Below are 12,410 nucleotides of genomic sequence, written 5' to 3'. Positions count from 1 at the left end.
CCTTATTCCAGCTCAATGCTCTGTGTAATGATTTAATCTGTATGGACAGTATACAAGGCAAGCTTTTCACTGTATTGTGGTAAATGTGACAATAATAAACTAATTCCAATACCATTAATCCAGCACGTTCAGGGTTTTGAACTAGCAGGAGTTTCACTGTATATTGAAGATTTGCCACACTATTTAGTGTTGTTCATATTATTATTCCAATACACATTAAATTCACTTTTTTAGGTGTTACACAATAGAATAATAAATGACCCTGTGAAATTGTTAAGTTTCAAGGGAGTGCAAGGATAGAAGCAGATAAGCTTAAGAGGAGTGCGGGGACAGGGGTCGCTGGTGAGCAGAAGAGGAGAGTGGAAATTAGGGTCCAGTGAGTCAGAAGGGAAATGGGACCCCAGTGAATCAGTAAGGAACAAGTCAACTTATCAAGGACGTCCACCATCCAGGCCATGCTCTCTTCTCACTGCTGCCATTGGGAAGGAGGTACAGGAGCCTTAGTTCCAACACTGCCACCTTTAGACTCTTAAACCAACGTGGATAACATCACTCACCTCAACTCTGAACTAAATCCAAAGCCTATAGATTTACTTCCAATGACTCTACAAATCACGTTCTCAGTATAATTTATTATTATTTCTGTTTCTCAGCTCAAGCTAATAAAACCTGAGGCATAGGCATAGCCAAGCGCAATTATTTCTCAATTGCTAGGAACTTTCAGAGTATTCTAGAGATGCTTACTATTGTGGCTTTCTGAATATTTACATATATATTGCTGCGTAGGCCTGGCCTTCACGTGTGACATAGTTCTTATGCTCAGCGGAGCCATTCTCAATGACAGGAGAAGGGGCAAAGGCGGGCCACTGGCACCTTAAAACCAGTTGCTCCGAGCAGATGGGTCTCATTAACCACAGATGGTAGCTCATCTAGGAGAGGGAAAACTCCGATTTCAAACTTCGGCAGCCTTGCGTCTATACCCGCTCACGGGAAAGGCTTTGGGAGTAAACCCGAGGAAAAATCCGGAGTCGGAGTCCCGAAAGCGGCTGACTGCTGTACCCAGCACCGGCACGGCAACTCCTGCGATGCTGCTGGCACCAAACTGTATCAACTTCCATTGTTCCTTTGGACCTGTCATCAGCATGGAGAGAGGGGTCCCACTGCATGGGCAACAGACGGATCTCCATATCAACTGTGCCTTGGAGTACCACAGGCACAGTACCCATGGTTGACTACAACCAACGGAGGCCACACACACACACACACACACACACACACACACACACACACACACACACACACACACACACACACACACACACACACACACACACACACACACACACACACACATTGTTTAATGTTATTGTGTAGTGACTTTGAGATGATACTGTTGGGAAAATGTATACCCTTTTCATGTTCCAAAGTCTTTCAATTTCCTCTCTTAATTCAGTATATTTCTGGTGTTTTTTTCACTTATTGATTATTATTTAGAATGGCTATAACTATTAGGTAAGTTGTTCTTGCTTCTTTATCCTGTATTATTATATCTGGGTGGTTATTATGAATTGTCCTATCTATAATAACAGATTAGTCATATTATCATTTTGTGGAGTTCTGACTCTAAAACTGGATCAGGCTTGTATTTATAGTAAAGTATGGTTTTTTGTATAAGTTTGTATTTTAAAGCATGATTTTGGTGAATGATGTTTGCTGCTTGATTGTGCCTGTGTAAGTAATCAGATTGAGTTAAACTGCTGCAGGATCCTGTATTGTGTAGGATTGTTTGTTTTCTCTTGGCATTTTGTACATTTACCATCTTGAAATTTTTGGTCTTCTATTATCTATTTTTGATAATTTTTTTGTGTTAACCACCTGGTCCTGTATTGCCAGAAGGAGACCTTCTGTTTCTGGGAAGAGATCTCCAACACTGAGCTAGACATTCAATGTTTCCTTATCAACATCTAGTTTTCTCAGATCAAGGGGATGTCTTCCATGGAGGGGGTTGTCTTCCATGGAGGATCATGCTCTTCCATTGGTTAACTTTTTCTTCAAAAGCAATAATTTCCTTTGGTTACTTTTTCTCCTGTTGTGATTTTTTTTTTCCATTTTTCTGGGTTATGCTTACATTTAAGTTTATGGTGTGTACTTTTTATCAGAATTACATGTGCTTGCATGGAGTGCTGAATCCTGTTTTCATTGATGAAAGTACATCCTTAGAAATTCATCTGACTGTTGTGTACATTTTTAATGTCTGTTGTTCGTCTTCCCCCGTCTGTTCTTGGTAGAGGTAATTTAAGTGCATTTGAGTGTGCATTATGTTTTCTGAAAACTGTCATTTCAATTCTTATTTTTCTTTCTAAAGTTTCCAGATTGGTTTCAGACCAAGATATTATGTCAAAAGAATACGTTAATATGGATATGAAGAGTTTTTTTTGCCTTTGCTATATTTTTACTATTGAGTTCTGTTTGGCATATTTCCTTAAGCCTTGAAGTAAATTCTGTCCTAAGTTTTTCCCTTATCACACTCTTAATCTATTTTATTTGCTTGTTGATATCCCAGATACTCATCTGATTCATAATCATCCATCAGTTGTATTGTATCCTGATGCTCTGTTTTGTATTCTGTTAGTTCTACTGTACCTCTATGTTTAATATTCTGCATTTACTCAGACCAAAGTTCATGTTTATAGCTTTCAAAAATAGTTCTACTATTTGAATTAATTGTTTTAGCTTTACTGATGAACAGCATATAATTTCAAATCATTTGAAGGAGATAGAAGGTGTGTCAAGGTATAATTCATTTCATTATTTCTGATTTGGTACCCAATTTGCATCTACTTCAGTTCATTAGAGAGCAGGTTTAAAGATGGGCAGAACCATAGCTGACTTAGAGAGTCGCCTTGGAAAATGCCTGTTTAGTTTGATAATGGTGGTTGTTCTTTTTTGGTTATTAATAGGTAGGATGATTATAGTCCACCAATGCTTCATCCATCAGATGTTGTAGGAATTTCACAAGTATTGAGTATACTTTATACATATTAAGAGCTTCTAATAACCCTAAGTGTGGTAGTCAATATAGCAACATGAAAGATTTCTGCTTTTCTGCCAGTCTTGATTTAAAATTATGGAATCTATTATTGGCTGTTTAGTACATTCTTTCATACCCTTACAGATTTTTTCTGCTCTTCTGTAAGCACATTGTGGTTATCTAAGTGAGTGGTGATGAGTTGTGAGATGCATGATGCTACAATTTTATATATAGTTTGTAAATAAGTAATAGGATGATATTTTGATGGATCATTTGTGATTTCCCTTAATGTACTTTGATAATAGATTTACTCTGAGTTTTGAAATTTGACTAGGATGCCTGTGTGTCAGAAAGGAACTGTGTCCCCAGTGAAGCAGTGAGTAATAAGGTAATTGGAAACCCACAGAGTCTGAAGGGAACCCCAGTGAATCAAAAAGTAACAAAGAAACTGGTGAGTAAGACTGGGAACCCAGTGAGGCAGAGGGAACAAAGAAACTGAGAGGTCAGTGAGTCAGAGGAAAATCAGTAAGCATCACCTGGTGAGCCAGTACTAAATCAGTGGGATTTCCAAATAGTTTTCTCTCTGTAGTTTAATATAATCAATTCTACACATTTTTACAAGGAACCAGTTCTTTACTTTCATGTCAAGTTACTGCATGTCCTTTCAAGTAATCCTTCCACTGAAGAAATGGCTTTCAGACACCATCTGTGACATGCCCAGTTCTCATTTCTGCAGATGGGGAGGAGGTGCATGGCCCTAAACACCCATACTCTACAATTCAGGAACAACTTCTTTCCCACCATCAGCTTTCTGATCAGTCCATGAATCTACATATGAACATTACCTTGCTATGTCTTTTATGGCATTTTATGTTTCAGTTTGTAATTCATAATCTTTGTATGCATTTGCACTGTCCTGCTGCCACAAAATTTTATGTCATATACTCTTAGTGGCCACTATATTAGGTACACCTGCACACCTGCTCATTAATGCAGATATTTACACAGCAAATCATGTGGCAGCACCTCAATGCATAAAAGCTTACAGATAAAGTCAAAAGCTACAGTTTGCTTTTAAGAGCAAACATCAGACTAGGAATGAAGTGTGATCTAAGTGACTTTGACCATGGAAAGATTGTTGGTGCCAGATGGGGTAGTTTGAGTATGTCAGAGGCTGCCAATCTCCTGGGCTTTTCATACACAACAGTCTCTAAGAGCTTACAGAGAATGGTGTGAAAAACAAAAACATCCAGTGAGTGGCAGCTCTGTGGGTGAAAATGCCTTGTTAATGAGAGAAATCAGAAGAGAATGGCCAGACTGGTTCAAACTGACACGAAGGTGACAGTAACTCAAATAACTTTGCTTAATGACAGTGGTGTGCAGAAAAGCTACTCTGAATGCACAACATGTCGACCTTTGAAATGGATGAACTACATCAATAGAAGACTACAAACATACACTTCATAACCAGATTATTAGGTGCAGAAGATACCCAATAAAGTGGCCACTGAGTGTATAATAATTGTATGTTTTTGTATTGTAGTGCTGCCACAAACTAAACAAAACCATTTAATATGACTCAGGTAATAATTCTGATTCTGATTTAAGTCTACTCTTTACTTGTAGGGACATCTTCAAAGAAAATCACTGGATAATCAATGAAAGATTCGTAATATCTTCAACAAAGTATTTGTATTTATAGGCTACAAGCATGTTTCACCGCAGTCTTCTTACCTTAATACACACGTGTAAAATCCGTTGTCCTGCAATTCCACTGAATGGAACCAAATTGAATCTTCCTCTTTGCTCATTCTACGCCCAGAAAATATAATAGGTTCTTCTGAATCTCCTTGCCCGTTATTTTTGTACCACATGAGGCTGAGTCCAGAATTCTGTGCCATGCTGTAGTTAGTCCTGATGTATCCATAGAACAGTGCACATTTCACACGTACAGGCTCACCTGCCAACACCATGTATTTTTTGAGATCCACAGACCAATCGATGCAAACGTCAACTGTCATGAAAGCATAAAGATTAAAAATAATGTGTTAGTCAATTGCTTTTTTTTATGACTGCCTGTGCCACAGGCTACTCAATCAGAAGATATTTCTTCTTATAAAATGTAGAATTTGATCAAACTGCCTTTTCTCACTTTGTGGAATGTAGATAACTTAAAAAAGAATTGCACTGGGAGTATTGTGTACAGATTGATCATCCTGTTATCAGAAGGATATTATTCAACTGGAAAGAGTTCAGAGAAGATTTACAAGGATACTACCAAAACTCAAGGGGCTGAATTTCAGACAGAGATGGTGGGCAAATTATTTCTCAAAGTGTAGGAGATTGAGGAATGAACTTATTGAGGTGTATAAAAACACAAAAAAGCATTGATAGTATTTTCCTCAGGGTAGTGGAACAGAAAACTAGAGGACATGGTCCTAAGATGACAGGGAAAAGATATAAAAAGGTATCTGAGGGGCAACTTCTTCAAGCAGAGAGTGATGTGAATATGGAATGAGCTGCCAGCAGAAGCAGTTGAGGCAGGTACAAGAACAATATTCAGAAGGCATTTGGGTGTGTACATGGATAGGAGAGTTTTAGAGGGATATAGTTCAAAATAGAGGCATAAGGGCAAATAGGACTGGCTGAAGTGGGCATAATGGTCAGTAGGGGCAAGTTGGAACAAAGGGCCTGTTTCCCTGCTGTATTACTCTGAAACTTTGAAGGATCACTTGCATTTATATAGTGCCTTCTGCATTCTTTTCTAGAAATGTTCAAGGAATTTACAACCAATGAAGTAACCGTACATTCATAGAGTCACAGAGCACTACTGAACAGAAACAGGCTTCCTGGCCCATCTAGTACATACTGGACTGTTATTTTGCTATTCCATTGTCCCACACCTGGACACCAGTAATAAGATCCTTTTTTTAAAATTCTGACTGATGCTCAGGGCTCTTTTATTTTTTAAGAGTGGAAGTAAAATTCCTCTTTGGAAAATTGCATGTCATATAGTGCAAAACTCCTACATAATGGAATGTCAACCTCGAGATGTGTTCTGGAGTTTCTGTGGAGGGTCTTGAACCCAGAGCTGTGAGCATGGCCCACTGCAGTGGCATGGCAGTTTAGTAGTTACTGACTAGTGTAACACTTTGCAGTGCCAGAGATCATGATTGAGGTTGGTTCAATACCCGCCACTCCATGTAAAAAGTTTGTGCATTCACCCTGTAACCACAAACGTTTCCTCCAAGTACCTCTAGTTTCTTTCCACATTCCAAAGACACTTGGGTTAGAGTCAGTAAATTGTGGGCATCCTATGCTGGCAGAAGCATGGTGACACTTACACACTGCCCCAGTACTCTCTATGCTTGAATTGTGTTGGTCGTTGCATTTCACTGTATCTTTCAAAGTTTTGATGTTCATGTAACAAATAAAATGAATCGTCTAATCTTCTTGACTTATTGGCTCCAGCACCAGCAAACGGAGACACAAAAAATCCCAGATCTAGGAAATCCTGAGCAACATTGGGTTTCTTCCCGGAGCTCTGGTGTCATCCCACAGTTCAGAGATGTACTGGTTAGAAGGTTAAATGGTCATTGTAACTTATCTCGTGATTAGGCTAGGGTTAAATCGGGGATTGCTGTGAGGTGCAACTCGAATGGCCAGAAGGGCCAATTCTATGTTGTATCTCAATAAATATTTCCCTCTGTGGAGAGAAATGGACTGTCATTGTCTCAGTCCATTTCTCTCCATGTCCACCCTGCCTGATCCACTGAACTCCTCCAGTGCTTTTGTGTGTTGCTCCAGATTTCCAGCATCTAGATTCTCTTGCATCTCCATCACACAGCGAATCCATGCAGAGAAACATGCTGAAGCATTGACTGTCTATTTCATTTCCTAGATATTGTCTAACGTGCTGAGCTCTCACAGCTCCTTGGTGTGTTGCTGCACGTTCACAGCATGGAAGGCAAAGGAGCCAAAGGCAAAGTGGAAGTCTCATGCAGCAAAATGTGATAACTTTGAGGAAATACTTGGTGAGGCAAAGGAACTAGATTGGACAGTAACTTTCCAAACAGCAAAAGGGGACCAACTGCACAGCCAGAGGGTTGGGGGGAAGGGGAAATTGGATAAAATACCACAAAATAAGCTTAATAGCCTCCAGCATACAATGGAGGAATTTGAGGGAATTCACACTTGGCCTCAATGAGGAATCAACAGGGAATGGGTAAACATTTTCAGGTTCCTGAGGGTCAACATCTCTGAAAACATACCCTGGGCCCAACATACTAATGCAATTACTATGAAGGCACAACAACGGCTATATTTCACCAGGAGTTTTAGGAGATTTGGTATGATGTACTGTGGAGGGTGTTCTCACTGGTTGCATCACTGTCTAGTATGACGAGACCACTTCACAGGATCGGAAAAAAGCTGCAGAAGGTAGTAAACTCACCCAGATCCGTCATGGGCACTGGCCTCCCTGGAATTGAGGACATCTTAAAAATGCAGTGCCTCAGAAAGGTTGCATTCATCATGAAGGATTCCCACCACCAAGGACAGCATTCTTTCTCATCACTACCATCAGAAAAGGAGTCTGAGTCTGAAGATACACAGTATTCCCCTCCACCATCAGATTTCCGAACAGATAATGAATCTACAGGGGCACTGCCTGTGTGTGTGTGTGTGGGCGTGCGTGCATGCGTGTGTGTGTGTGTGTGGGCGCGCGCGCATGCGTGTGTGCATGTGTGGGCGCGCGCGCAATGCCTGGGGTAAGATTTCTACTGTTATGCTGTGAGGTATTTTTAATTTAGCGGCTTCCTGTAAAAGCAGTGTGTCTTGCTAGTAAGAATGTTTGGGATTCAGGTAAGGATAAGGAGCCATGTTGTCCAAGTTAGGAATGTGGTGTCAGCCAATCCAGACGATCTTGGTAGGTGTTGTAGCTTTCTGTCCGAGTAGAACACTGGAGTATGCTGGGTGACAGCAGATTCCTGCAGGACAACAGTCTTGATTGGGGTCCTTTTAGTGGGACTGCGGAGCAGGGCACAAGGGAAGATGCCACAGAATGCCATTGGAAGGAGAATCCCCATTTTAAGAAGTGCTTTGCGCAGATGAATGGCTCCAAGGAGGAAGGGCCAATACTTCTGAGAGTGCCAGTTCATTCAAGACGGTGGTCTTTGAGGAAATTTCAGGTTGTGATGTGGTGAAAGCATGCAGATGGTGGGTTCCGCACATGAGCAAAGCGATACGCCTCTGACTACTCCAGAAATGAGCTCTAATGTTTATGTGCACATTGCACTGGTTTAACTGTATGGATCCTTTCAGTTTTTTCTCTTTTTTTCTATAACTGTAAATTTAGTAAACGTATATATATCTTTTAATTTTATGCTGGTGTACGATCTGTTAATTTTCTGGCAAATGTTTACTTTGCATGCAGCAGTATTTACAGAGCATTTGCTACAATATGATTGTAATATATAGTATTTTTTATATATTGCATTGTACTGCTGCCACGAAGCAACAATTTCATGACATCTGCCAGTGATAATAAACCTGATTCTGATTCAATTAGTTAACAATTTAGAGAGCACTCTGTGAAAGGCTGACAAAATAACTCAACAAATATTGTACAAACCAGATGTGTTCCTTTCACAACCATTTTATCAATAAAGATCTTTGCCCTGCAGCAAGTAAAATGAATTTATTGACAAACATTTTATTTAACTGAGCCCTCTTCACCATTAGATTATTTCCTCCCCACATTGCATGTGTCTGAGAAGGCAGAGCAGGGGCCAGATGGTGGCTGTCCAGATGTGCAGGAAGAATCTGCACTCTGTTGAGCACATCATGGGGTCTGTCAAGGAAAAAAGGATATCAGGGCTTTATAGGGAGGAGCAGACAAGATTCACAGGATTGCAAAATCCTCAGTTGCTGCACTAACATCTTTTCCATTATTTATTGAGTCTGGGTTTGTACTTCTTACAGTAGCATGTACCTGTAATGAGTTCTTCAGGTCTGTGTATTGGGCTCCAAGTTTGTTAGAGCACATGAAATGGTTAATTGTTGTTTAATAACAATCATTAATCGTTTAGAGTTCCCTATGTTTGCTTTGAGAGACTCTTTGTAATACAGTCTCCCGGAGCTTTCTGCTTCAGCTTGTTATTCTGATAGGCTCAGGGATTCTGTGTTACTTTTATTATTTAAGCAGATGCCCGATTAGCGCTAATTGCGGTGTCCTAGATTTGACAATGCTGCTCACGGTATTGCTCGGCCAAACCATCAATATTCTTTTGGAATTATTATGAATAAACTCTCATCGCTGTTTCTACATCAGAGTCTGTCTTTCCTCTGCACTTGGGTTCTGATTTTGCCAGTACGCTTCGTGACTCCGCGGAGGTTTAGGAGTCAAGAGTGCTGTTTGAGTTTGGAAGGGATATAGAAGAGTTACTAATGAGGGAATGCTTTCAGTAGCAAGGCACATCTAACATGAGCACAAGGTTATTGGCAGAAGCAATGGGGTAAGGTGAAAGATTTTATTATGTTAACATAGCAGACACATCGAGAAAGGTCAGCATCAAGGATATCTTCAAAAGGCAATGCCTCAAAATGGCGACATCCATCATTAAGGATCCCCATCACTCAGGACATGCCCTCTTCATATTGCTACCTACAAGGAGAAGTAAGGAGTCTGACGACTCACATCCAATATTTTAGGGACTGCTTCGTCCTCTCCACCATCAGATTTCTGAACAGACGATGAACTCAAGAACACTGCCTTACTATTTTGCTCTCTTTCTGCACTACTTATTTTTTACATATCTTCCTCATTGCAACTGATAGTAATTTTTATGTATTGCACTGTACTATTGTGGCAAAATAACACACTTAACAACATGCCAGTGGTAAAAACACTGATTCAGATTCTGTATTTTAAAAATTAAACAAATGAACCTCATATTTATACTGTGTGCCTCATGCAATAAAACTAATGGTAACATAAATTAATTTTTAAAAAAACTTGTCGACTTGTCCTAGTGTTTGGATTTGCATGGAGAAATCCAGTTCTTGAATCCACTTAATTTATTCATACAGTTCTATTTCCTCAACTCAATCAAAGTTTTATGTATCACCTTTCATTTCCATGTGTCATCCCCTTGCATCCCCTTGAAGATTTCTTTCATTTGTAATGTGCTGTGTTGCGTGACATGGACGATCATGGCCTTTCATGATTATTCTCGGCAAATGTTTCCACAGAAGTGAGTTGCCATTGCCTTCTGGGCAGTGTCTTTACAAGACGGGTGACCTCAATCATTATCAATAATCTTCAGAGATTGTCTGCCTGACATCAGTAGTCACATAACCAGAACTTGTGATATGCACCATCTGTTCATTCGACCAACCACCACCTGCTCCCATGGTTTCACATGACCCTGATCAGGGGGTTAAGCAGGTGCTATGACTTGCCCAAGAGTGACCTGCAAGCTAGCGGAGGGAAGGAGCGCCTTACACCTCCTTTGATAGAGATGTATATCCACCCCACCACCTGATCTTGAAGACTACAAAATCCTTTATGTTAGTTGACTTGTATTTTTGAGTTCTGTGTCACCTGTCAACTTAATATCCTCCAAATAGAAGTTAGGTCAAGATGAGGAAAGGGACAGTACAGATTCCTCGGGAACCCCGCTGTTCACCTTTATCTTGAAGTGAGATCAAGGATAGAAACCAGGAAGAAGTGACCTGCCTGTATCCATCTTCCGAGAGGTAATGTTGCGGCTATATAGGACCCTGGTCGGACTCCACTTGGGGTACTGTGCTCAATTCTGGTCACCTCACTGCAGGATGGACATGGAAACCATAGAAAGGGTGCAGAGGAGATTTACAAGGACGTTGCTTGGATTGGGAAGCATGCCTTATGAGAATAGGTTGAGTGAATTCAGCCTTTTCTCCTTGGAGCGACAGAGGATGGGAGGAGGCCTGATAGAGGTGTACAAGATAATGAGAGGCATTGATCATGTGGATAGTGAGAGGCTTTTTCCCAGGGTTGAAATGGCTAGCATGAGAGGACATATTTTTAAGGTGCTTGGAAGTAGGTACAGAGGAGATGTCAAGGGTAAGTTTTTTACACAGAGAGTGGTGAGTGCGTGGAATGGGCTGCTGGTGGTGATGGTGGAGGTGGAAACGATAGGGTCTTTTAAAAGACTCCTGGATGGATACATGGAGCTTAGAAAAATAGAGGGCTATGGGTAAGCCTAGGTAGTTCTAAGGTAAGGACATACATATAACAGTACAGCACAAGATTAGGCCCTTCAAACCATGGTTTCTATGTTGAGCATTAAACTAAAATGAACTCAGCTCCTGCATACAAATGGTCAGTATCCCTCTATTTCCCATCTATCTAAAATTCTTTTAGATGTCACTATTGCATCTGCTTCTATCACTGCTATGGCCATCCTTTCTAAGCACCTCTTTCTGTATTAAAAACTTGCTCTGCTCAACCCTTAAACCAGGGGTTCCCAACCTGGGGTGCGTAGAACCCTTGGTTAATGGCATTGGTCCATGGCATAAAAAAGGTTGTGAACCCCTGCTTTAAAACTCCCTCCCCACCTTAAAGCCATTTCTTCTTTTGAGAAACACTGGAGGAAGGATTTTGGCTGCCCACCTTGTCTCATAATTGTATCATGTCTCCTCTCAGCCTCCATTGCTCCAGAGAATACAACCCAAGTTGTTCCAGCTGCTCCTCATAACTAATAACCTCTATTCTAAGCAACATTCTGGTAAAAGTCTGGTGAATCCTCTCCAAAGTCACCACATCCTTGTTCAATGAGGCAACCAGAGCTGCAGCCTCACTTATGTTTTATTCATCTTTAAATCTAAAATTGATAGCCATGCTGCCAGACTATATCACAGTTTATATACGTATAAACATCCAGGTTTTAATATGAAATATATTGCAACAGCAAGGTTATTACAGTGAATTCATTTAGGAATTGTTTGAAATAATCAATTATATCATAAAAGAGCCTCAAAGAGAACTATCACAAACAAGAGAAAATCTGCAGAGGCTGGAAATCCAAGAAACACGCACAAAATGATGGAGCAACTCAGGCCAGGCGGCGTCTATCGAAAGGGGTACAGTTGTCATTTCCGGTACAGACCCTTCAGCAGGACTCCTACTGAGTTCTTCCAGAATTTTGTGCGGGTTGTTTCAAAGAGTACTATGTTGCAAAGCCAATGAAGAGAGAAAAGGGCAGGCCGTTCATAATAATGAGTCCATCTTAAAATGCAAAGTAAGACTGAAAATCAAAGATTAGCTTTATTTATCACGTGCAAATTGAAACATCAAAACCTACAGTGAAATGTATTTTTTTCTGTCAGCAAACAG

General features: G+C 40.4%; 1 protein-coding gene across 3 annotated transcripts in view; it reads right to left on the bottom strand.

Moving 5' to 3' along the window:
* The window catches only part of il1rapl2 (interleukin 1 receptor accessory protein-like 2), a 1,249,784-nt gene that overhangs the window by 636,215 nt on the left and 601,159 nt on the right, over positions 1 to 12,410 (bottom strand). For all 3 annotated transcript variants that reach the window (XM_073057804.1, XM_073057805.1, XM_073057806.1), the window contains exon 3: positions 4,766 to 5,045. In XM_073057804.1, coding sequence (XP_072913905.1) covers positions 4,766 to 5,045 — 280 coding nt within the window. The remainder of the gene's footprint in view (positions 1 to 4,765; positions 5,046 to 12,410) is intronic.

The sequence above is a fragment of the Hemitrygon akajei genome, chromosome 10, assembly GCF_048418815.1.
Source record: "Hemitrygon akajei chromosome 10, sHemAka1.3, whole genome shotgun sequence".
NCBI classification, from domain to species: domain Eukaryota; kingdom Metazoa; phylum Chordata; class Chondrichthyes; order Myliobatiformes; family Dasyatidae; genus Hemitrygon; species Hemitrygon akajei.
This window is presented reverse-complemented; position numbering and strand designations above follow the sequence as displayed.